Source organism: Protobothrops mucrosquamatus, unplaced genomic scaffold, assembly GCF_001527695.2.
Source record: "Protobothrops mucrosquamatus isolate PMUCROS unplaced genomic scaffold, P.Mucros_1.0 scaffold_139, whole genome shotgun sequence".
In the NCBI taxonomy this organism is placed as follows: Eukaryota; Metazoa; Chordata; class Lepidosauria; order Squamata; family Viperidae; genus Protobothrops; species Protobothrops mucrosquamatus.
Genome location: NW_015386215.1, coordinates 29,069 through 39,500, shown reverse-complemented (window position 1 = coordinate 39,500; position 10,432 = coordinate 29,069). Strand labels below are relative to the sequence as shown.

The 10,432-nt window shown below is 40.2% G+C and overlaps 1 protein-coding gene across 1 annotated transcript in view; it reads left to right on the top strand.

The window, feature by feature from the left end:
- The window catches only part of TMEM260 (transmembrane protein 260), a gene marked incomplete at its 5' end in the record, with an annotated part of 34,615 nt that overhangs the window by 14,517 nt on the left and 9,666 nt on the right, over nucleotides 1-10,432 (top strand). The window contains 7 exons of the mRNA XM_029284597.1: nucleotides 446-559; nucleotides 3,129-3,308; nucleotides 4,863-4,903; nucleotides 5,681-5,764; nucleotides 6,495-6,612; nucleotides 7,305-7,477; nucleotides 8,579-8,750. Of these exons, the coding sequence (XP_029140430.1) occupies nucleotides 446-559; nucleotides 3,129-3,308; nucleotides 4,863-4,903; nucleotides 5,681-5,764; nucleotides 6,495-6,612; nucleotides 7,305-7,477; nucleotides 8,579-8,750 (882 nt within the window). The remainder of the gene's footprint in view (nucleotides 1-445; nucleotides 560-3,128; nucleotides 3,309-4,862; nucleotides 4,904-5,680; nucleotides 5,765-6,494; nucleotides 6,613-7,304; nucleotides 7,478-8,578; nucleotides 8,751-10,432) is intronic.

Genomic DNA, 10,432 nt, shown 5'->3' with positions numbered 1-10,432 from the left:
TCTTCTTTGTGGCAGCCCCTGAGATACATGGCAGTTACAGTTCTCCTTCCCAAATACTGTGTGCAACCTCTGGTCACCTAGGATAATTTCTGGTTGTTTACTAATACCACCCTTGAATTTTCTCATAATCCCAATCAAGTATTTACCAACATAATCCCAATCAAGTACTGGTGTATCTTTTATGAGACCAGCCTAGGTCACCTTTTGGCTTCCAGGATTGTAAATAGGGAGCCACGTGAACAGATGTGGTCATCCTTCACAGCTCTGGCTGCCTTTTTGTCCAAGGGACAAACACAGCATTGGGCCATTATGCTGCAAGCTCCACCCTTTGGGATGTGCATCTCAACCTTGAACACCCCTGCAAATGCTGCAGTGAGAACAAACTGCTCCATGCCCCAGAGTTACTGTAAGAACAAAAACAATGTTTTCCCTCCTTTCTTTGCAGATCTGTAAAGTGGGTGCCTTCTCTTGTGGACTGAGCATGTGCAACCAACATACCATTGTGATCTACGTGCTTTGCATTGTTTTGTGGGTTTCCTCTCGCTTGTTCAGGGAACGTGTGAGTATTTGCAAGTCTAGAAACATGCTCGGACAGCTCCTTCCCATAATCTGGCCCACTCTGTGAACAATGGGCAGTTCCAAATAACAACAAGCAGCAATAATAACAAACAGAGGAGGATACAGAATTAATAAAAAGCCTGCCTCTGTCTGTTTCACATGTAGAGATGAGAAAAATAACTGCAAGGGTGTCCTGTCTTTTTGCGTTAAAAGGGCAGAGTTGGAATTTTAAGAATACAAGTACTTCTCCCTTAACAACCAAAATTGAGACTGGCAACCCCATCACTAAGTGATAGGGTTGTTAGATAAGACATCCTTTATGCAAATTTACTGCATAAATTTGCATAAAGCTTCTGCATAAATTTGCATAAAGCTCTATTGGTTCTGCTTGTTGGAAGCTGGCTGTGAAGCTCACTTATGGTAATCATGTGATGATCATAAGCACCCACAAAGTGCCCAAAAGTCAATTATGACACTGTGGGATGCTGCAATAATCATACATGCAGACCAGTCATAAGGATACATTTTCTGCACTATTGTAACTGCAAATGGTTGCTAAACAGGGCAGTCATTAAACGAGAACTATCCGTATGTGAAAAAAACAAGAAAGCCCAGTTGCCTTTTGGGACAGATTCTGTTTTACAAATCAGAAAATGAAAATGAAGAAGGCTCTCAACAAGTCTGCAAGAGCAAAATTGAAAGCCAAGATCACCTTTCTCTTTCCTAAAATGTTTATTGAGATACTTAGCTTCTTCATCCTCTTGTTGTATATCTAGTGATTCCAAAGTTGGTCTTTTTGTTTGAGGTTCAGATCCTCTCTTGAAATCAGGACCACTGGATTCCCTTTAGCACTACTCTGCAAGTAATGCTTCTTGTAAATTACATTTAATGATTACTCCACTTCTATCCTTTGGTTGGTCCCTCTGTTGTTCCACAAGACTAGTCGTGTGCTTGTGATGACTTGCCATTGATTTTAACAGAAAAAAGGTGGCTTTCTCCTTTCTACCACCTCAAGAATTCTTTGAGTATGAACCTCTCAAGAAAGGGAATGTGAGACCATTATGGTAATATCACTGTAAATTCTACCCTGAACCCATAATATTTAATAATTTAAATTGGCTAACTCAGATTATGTCCCTGTGTAATCCATAGTTCTCAGAAGATTAGTTGCCCCTTTGTGGTACCCCTAAGAGTAGGCCCATGGGCTTCCATGAAAGTGAGGGTGTCAAAATCAGCAGGATGGAGAGTATTGTGATTGTAATCCTGACCCTTTTGTATGTGCATGTGATATCACTGCACATACAAAAGGGGTGAAACATCCATTACAATGTCTCAAAGATGCTTTTTCAAAAGGCAACTGGACTTTATTTTTCCTTGAGATGTTTCGCTTCTCATCCAAGAAGCTTCTTCAGTTCTAACTGAATGGTGGAAGGTGGAAGGATTTATATTCTTTGCAGTTATCTGGCCGTCAGCACTTTTTCAGAGAGTCACTAAGGCCACTTGGAGGTTTATCTGTGCTCTCAGGGTCACCTGAATAGTGTAAATGGGTGTGGAACCTTCTTGGAACTGCTGAAATTGCTGACAACCGTGATCTGGATGACTGAGACTCTCCATGAACATCCATCACAATGCCATTCCTGCCACTTGCTGATTTCGTTCCCCAACTACAGATGCTGCTGAGAAAGTGTCAGCTCCCTCTAAATATGGATGTTCCAATTGGTAATGGCCTTTAGAAGATCAGCACTAGACTTTTAAGACATTAGATTTTAATTTAATTGTTGGGGAGGGGAGCGTTGATGAAAAACCATCCAATTTTTAATCATTGCAAAGTGGTTTATCTCCCCTTTGCAGCCCTTCTGATATCTGGTCCTGTCATGGCTTAACTTCAGTGGCCAAAGGTGCCAGTGATGGGATCCTTGGGAGCCTCAGATACTATTTGTTTCAGTTTGAAATTGCATCCTGCCATGCAGAAAGGATCAGGGTGATGTCATCTTCCAAAAGTAATCCACGGAGAATGCCATTTTTAACATCATGTTTTGAGACTCCACATGCAAATTAAGATATCAGCTCTACATGTCAGTATATTACTTGTTTGCTTCCTAATTTAGAAGATTTGTGCACTGCAGTCATCCGACTCAAAATATTTGCAGTTCCAGTTAATATATTTCAAGACAATATGGCAAATTTAGACATAACACTATAAAAATGTATAAGTCAATCTTAAGTCCCAGAAGATGGGATCATCTACTAGAGGGGTGTCAAACTCGCCATGTCACATGACATGTCACGACGTATCGTGACTTTCCCCCCATTGCTGTAGCTGGGGTGGGTGCGGTTTCAGCATGACGCATCCGGCCTGTGGGCCGGCAGTTTGACACCGCTGATCTACTATCTTGCCCCAGTATCTGGGGGAAAAGTCATCTTTTTAAAACTTTCCAGAAGATTAGCAGGATTGGCACTAACTGAATCTTAGCTATTACTGATTTCTCTCTTGCTTGCCCTCTTGAAGTTGCAGCAATGTAATGCAAACAGAGGACTCACGCAGTGTTGTAAAATGTTTTTTGGTGTAGGAGCTGACCCTGAGCAATGTGCTGAAGTTAAGTTTCTGCTTCTTGGCTGGTTGTCTGCCTTATCTCTACTTGCCGATCTCTGCCTACCTCAATAAAGCCCGCTGGACCTGGGGAGACCAGACAACCTTTAAAGGATTTATCACCCACCTTCTCCGGGAAGAGTATGGCACGTTCAATCTGGTAAATTGAGTTCTCCTTTTAAGAACAAAGTTTCTCTTAAATACTAAACCTGTGTGATATTGCATCTTTTCAGCTCATAGGTCAGGCTCTGAAAGGCAGAAGGGATTTCAAATTATTGCCATTTTGTTATTTGTCACTTACAGTTTAATAGTCCTTGCACCTGTTCCTTAGGATAGCTATAATCACTTGGTGACTGGAGAAATCATTTAAATCCCCTCCAACTGTTCAAGTCACAGGCATTTTTCATTTTACATGAAGGTTAATACAACCCAGTGGCAGACTGGAGCTCTCTTCTGGCAGAGGTACGTGGAGGCTGTATAGATCTGTATCATGTCTTTCCTCCTACCCTAGGAATCCACTTTGTATCTCATTGCCAACCCTCTTAGGTGGGCTGGGCCAAGGCAGGGCAAATGGTCACCAGGTCACTTGAAAGGTGGACCTGAGCTTCCAATAAACTCCAGTGGTTTATTAAACTGCACTGGCTCCCTGTATGCTAATTGTATAATTCATATTAGGTAGGTACATCTTAACTGCTTTTATGTTTCGAGCTCGGTAGCGATATTTTAAACTTACTACAGTACATAATTGATGTGTAGCTTGTCCTTGAAGTGATCAGAGGAACTCAGGCGTTGGACAGGATTATGTTTGGTATTAGCATTTCCCAAAAGGGGCGTTTGTGTGTTAAGGCCAGTCTGATTGCAGCAGTCAAGCCAGCTTCGGGTGTATCTGGGCATGAATATTCAGTGGATCCTCAGTTTTTCTGACTTAGGACTTTTCAGGGAGTAAAAATGACAGCCTTTGGCCATGTGCAGTTGGCAGGGTTTATTTGCATGACAGCCAGAAAGTATTTCAGATAATTTCTGTTTGAACTGGGATGGTGCTTGTAAGCAGGAAATGGTTCCATCAATTTTCCTGTCCCCTTATTTGTCTTACTGGTAGAGGTTGCAGTCTTGTACAGTGTTGCTGTGGTTGCATGGGAGTTCATCAGTTTTCATTAACCCTATGTGGCTATATACTTTTATTGACATTAATGAAACCCAAGTAATGAAAATCTAGAACTCATTTTCAACCATGTAGCTGTCCCATAATGATTGGCACATGTGATGCCAGGTCTTCAGGACTATAAATAGGTATATGTTGGGTGGATGGGTAGGAACTAAAGGAGGTGAAAAAAAAATCCTGAAACTGTCGAGTCAGAACTGAGCATGTTCATTATTGACTGTCTGAAGATATAGGGGGTATATAAAGGGGAAAGGCTGAATGGAAGATGGAATGACTGGAGCTCTGAGCAGGAGTCCTTAGCTGCAATATTTTGCTGCAGAGTCCTTGATGCTGGTTTGAATAATGCATTGTTTAAGTTAACATTCCATCGTGTGGTTGCAGGCCAGATAGTGACCAAAACCCTTCTGGCTTAGCTTGGAATTGCTTGTTCCTGATGAAATGCATGGATATTCCAGAATAAAGATCTTGGGTGCTGGCTGGGTTAACCAGAATGGATTGTATAGCTAGACTTACACTGTATAAATAATCCTGATTTTCTTCTTTTCTGCACAGGCAAAATTGGAAAATGGATCCAGTATGACTGATGTATTGGTGTAAGTGAATGCAAAATGTATGGATTATAGTGTAATTATAAGTGTATCTGACGCAAACATTTCCTGTTGTGTTCAGTGGAGCTTGTTTGCAGTAAGTGGGGGCAAGATTGCAGCTTTAATTTGCCCTTTAGGCAGAGGAAGATTTAAAAGGACTTTGGGGAGAGTAAAGTCTTGTGATCTTCATCCTATATTCCTTTTTGACATCCCAAATGTTTCAAGATCTTAGCAGAAAGAATAAAACACATTTTAATTGTATGCATTTACAAATAACCATTATATCTCACTTTCCGTTAAAAAAAATCCCTAAGTGGAGTATAATAAATAAATGCAAATGTACTTATGGATTAAAAAAAGGACGGATGCAATAACAAGTTGGAATGAATTTAAGGGTGAACTTGTGAAAGTGATATGGATGGAAATGACTATTATCCTGTGACATTGTGAGTTATTTGAATGTGATAGCTGGTGGAACACAGCCATTCCTGAGTGCCAGATTAAAGCAAATGTGGAAAGAAAGGGAGAACAGGCCCTGCTTGGGTGTGCTGTTGGACTGGATCTTAGAATGAGGGCTCAGCACTTCCTATCCAGGCACCCAATCCCTGTCTGATCCAGTTATTTTACTCTGCATTGTGAAAGCATCCATTTGCCAGATGCTCTGACGTCTGCTTTTAGCTCTTCCGCAAGAGATGACTTTATAGTGTGTGGCCCCCTTCATCTTCCCATAAACTTTTGCTATCTTTGGTTGCCAAATACTCTTGTTCTCTGGCTTTCTTGCAGTTTTCAGGTGACCCACATGAAGATGGAACTTTCCCTCGTTGTCCAGGCCTTTGCAATTGTGGCATGTGTATGCTGTGCAGTGAGGTACTGGGGTTTATTTCAAGCTTAAGTACGGTATTTCCAAATTGGATATTTATCTGGAGACCCAGAAAGTTGGATTGAACTAAGTTTCTCCCTGACATATATTTGTCTGGCTCTGCCTTTTTTAGATGATAGATTTTGGTGGAAGTGATTACATATGTTTATGCACACATCTACGCTTTTATGTGCATACAAGTGTGTCAGATAAATTTATTGTACAAGACAAAGTCTTCAGGATTGGTTTCCTATAGAGTTGGTAACCCTAGATTAATAAAGTGAGGGAAGAGTTTGCCCATGCATGCAGATAGATGTAGATTTATCTGTTCTTAGATTGGAGTATGGGATCATCTTCAATTCAGACTCAATGTTCTTTTTGGTAAATTCAGTAAATTTGTTACATTCAATTATTTTTTTTAAAAAATTAGCTTTTGAAAAAACGTGTTCATTTATTTACTTTAAATCAATCATTCCCAGCTCGTGTCACTGCCATAGTTGGGAGTAACAGAAATATAGTACAAACATACCTAGAGGGCACTAAGTTGGAGAACAGCTGTGCGTGATTTTATTTTTCATGATTTGTTCCAGTTACTATCACTGGTGTTCACCTCTTCTTTTAATTTGTGTTATATGTAGAATAATGTAAGTAACGGGCTTTATTCAGTTTGCAATTTCTTGTTGCATGTGTAAACTGTCTTTATAAAGTTTTCAAATTATATTCTTTTCTCCTCTTTAGGCCAAAGACAGAGAAATCACAGTTGATTTGGCTGTTTGCATCAATGTTATTGACATACTCTTTCTTCTTTGCTTGGAGGGCAAATTTGGATATTTCAAAGCCCCTGTTTAAGGGGGTGGTGAGTTTGCTTCATTAAAAGGGATCATTTTAATTTAAAAACAAAAGTGGGATTCTGGAAGGAGGTACCATGCATTTTAGAAGCATACTTTCATTTTACAGATTCATATTCAATGTTATTGTAAACATCGTTCAAACATTGTTGTTTAAAAGCTGGAAACACATAAATAAAAAGTACTTTTATTCCAAGCTAAGATATTTGCCTCTTTGGCCTCAAATGGCCTCTCCTGGCTCACAACATTTCACAGAGGTCTCTGGCAGAGAATGCTCCTGCTTTTTGGTCCTCTTAGTGGGAGGAAGCTGGAAACCAGTTGGAAAGTGGTGTTGTAAACCACCCAGAATCACTTAGGTTAGATGGGCAGTGCAGAAATTTAATAAAATAAAAACACCTGTGCTGCATGACTAGGTTTCATCCTCTTCAAAATCCATAATCCCCTAGAATAGTGTTTCTCACCTTGTCAATTTCTGGGTTTGTAGACTTCCACTGCCAGAATTCCACTGCCAGGATGGCCATTTATAAGAATTCTGGCAGTTGAAGTCCATATCCCTGGTAATGGCCAAGGTTGGGAAACTCTGCCCCAGAAGCACCATATCCTCAGAAGCTGCATTCACAGGCATGGGAAATATTGGGAAAAGTGCAATAAACCATCACTCTTCCAGAACAGGACAAAACCACAATATTTTCTTCAACAGGTTGAGCGATTCTGGATGCAAAGCAATGCAGTGATTGTCGTTCTAGCTGGCTTTGGCTTCTCTTTACTCTTTTTTCTTGGTGAGATATTTGTCGGAAACAGCAGAAGGATTTACCATTTGGAATGGCTTCTGGCAGCTGTTTTTGTTACTGCTCAAATCTATTCCAATTACAGGTAATCAACAGGGAGGCAGCAGTTAATAATGTTTGGTGGACTGATCACTAATGTCCATATTTTTTTTCTTCTCCATTCCCCCAAGTTGCTCAGGGCAATACCTACGTAGAACATAGAACTTCTACTATCCTCTGTTATCTCTATAGGTTGTGGTAGGCAAAATTTTACCCAAAAGTTTCTAGCTGGGGATTTGATTCTTGCACTTCTCTATCATATTCCTATTTTTTGACGATGCTAAGGACAACCAGTGTAAGGTAACCCACTGAGGTTAGGAAAGAAACAGAATGTTTTGGAAACAAGAACAAATGGATGTTGTATCTTGGGGAAAAAGCAACTAGTCTTTCTGTTTTGCACTTACAGAAAGAGAGGTTCAAATCTCACACAGAGAGTTTTCCTTTAAAGAATTGACTCATCAGTGAAAGCAGGAGGTTTGCTTATTCAGTTTCTGAGAGTCTGCATCCTAAGCCTTTGTATCCTAACATTAGCTCTGATTAATGAAACTTCATGTCGGTCTTACTTTCTTGGCAGTGTTCTAATGCTAGGGGCTTGGCATGGTAGACGTTTGGAAGAGCAAGCTGTTGACATGGGTAAAAAGGGCTATCTACCCTAGGAAGGATTCCTAGTCATGAAATGGCTACCATAGGCAGAAAAAATGTGCAATTTATCAGCAAGCAAGTAGGAGAAATTTCTGTATCTTGGTTATTTTTGTTCCTAAGTAGTTGGGTCTATTTCCAAACAAGATTTTGGACTGTCACCATAGCTTTTTAAATCTTTAAAAAATGAATTTTTGGTTTTTGAATTTCATTTTAAAATAAAGTGATGATACAAGAATGTTGGTGCTTTGTTTTCCGCTTGAGAGGGGGATTGAAATCTGGTTACACAATGCTTCAGGTTTAGCACTTTATCTATTGCAGCACACTTGAGGTATCTGATGGCCCATTGTTACCATCAAAGTATTTTCAAGTTATTCCCTTGTGCATAGTATCCTTCCTTTCAAAAGCTGCAGTTGATGTAGCTACCTGGGGATGGACTGAAAACAAAATATTTGCTTGATCGGTTGACAGATCTCTTTCTTTGTTTTTATTTTCCCTTTTGAACCAGTGTCTGTGACCAAAGTAACAACAATGTTGTTGACCGGTTTGCCATGAATCTTTTGTCCTCCATGCCTCCAGATGCCATAATCTTGCTAAGAGGGGACCTGCCTGGGAATTCTCTTCGCTACTTGCATCATTGTGAGGGCATAAGACCTGATATCACCTTAGTTGACCAAGAGGTCAGTAGAAAATAACTTGGTATCATGGAATGATTGCAAATCAGAAGTCCCCATTTTGAATTTTGCTTTTGAAGTCCCCATGGAAATACTAGATACAAGATAACTCAGTGTGTCTTAGCAACTTTATTCACAACTGAATAGAAAATCAGCATAGGATAATGCTGTCTCTTTTGCCAATTTCTATTCTACCATATTGCATCTGTTCTGGGTCATTGGTGAATTGTGTTTTTTCTGATTTATGACTGTGCTTCTTGTTACAAGACCATTATTGTGCAACTAACTGGATCCTATAGAACTGAATAATTGAAACTAGCCTCTGGGCTAGTTTCTTGCTTCCAAAGGAGGAGGGGAGCTGGCAAAAACAAAAGGCAGGTTCAACAGCTGTCAGTCTTCTTTGAATGCTGCAGTGAAGGAAAGCAGGGATGTTGCACCCTACAGGAAAAAATGTAGAATATTTTTAAAAGATATTATCAAAACGTTGATAGATGGGGCAAAGGCTGGGGAAGAAATGGTTATGGTGGAGGCTGGCTAGCGACAAAGGGAAAGGAGTGTGCCCACACCTCTCAACAGTTCCCAAACTCACTTCCAATCATACCGATAGGTTTTTGCCTTCAAGAAAATAGGTAATAAGGTCTGGTGACAGTTTTGCAGTACTGCAGGCTAACTCTGCCAACAATCTGGAGTTTGATCCTGACAGGGCTCAAGGTTGTCTCAGCCTTCCATCCTTCTGAGGTTGGGAGAATGAGGACCCAGATTGTTGGGGGCAATATGCATTGTTTACATTGTAAACCACTCATAGAGTGATGCACATGTCTAAATGCTACTGCTGTTACTATTTTATTCAACTTTTATTTATTAAAATATTAAATATTTCTATTTATTACTAGTAAATGCTACTCACCTTGCAGAGGTGACTCTAGGTCAGGGCTCCCCAACCTTTTGTGTACCAGGGACTGGTTCCGTGGAGAGAGGTTTTTCTGTGGACCAGAGAGGGGCGTGGTTTCGCATGCTGCCTGCATTCCGCGGATGGGGCTTTGCTTGTTCTGGCATGCCCGATGACGGTCCACAGACCTGGGGTTGGGGACCCCTGTTCTAGATGACTTGCAGTCATACAATAAAAATATGATATAAAAATTAAAACAATAAATTTAAATTCAGTTTTCATTCAGTTTTAAAATCACCTTGAGTCTTTTGTTAGGCAATGTCAGAAAAAGAGGGATAGCATGACTATAACACAAATACTTCTTAAAGGGATTTAAGCCTGTTCCATTGGTAGGCTGGAACGAATGAAGAACGTTGCCTTGCGGGCGAAGACCATGATCTAGCTAGAGTGTGATCAAGAGAGGACAAGGCTATAATTACAGCTGCCTGTTTGCAATACCACCATGGTCACTTTTGCTAGTTATTGCCGACAACAGGTGCCTGCCTTCAAGGAATTTATCCGTGTCTAAGCCAGCATTCTCCTTCTTTGCATAGACCAGAGATGGTTAATGGTTAATGGTTAATTTAATTTGTATACCGCCCTTCTCCCGTAGGACTCAGGGCGGTTCACAGCATATTAAAAACACAAATACAATATACAAGATACAAAAAATCATACAAAAATACACAAAATAACCCCACTAAAACCTAATTAAAAGCCAAATATTGATTGCTGTATTCCCATTAAAATTACTTTTTAA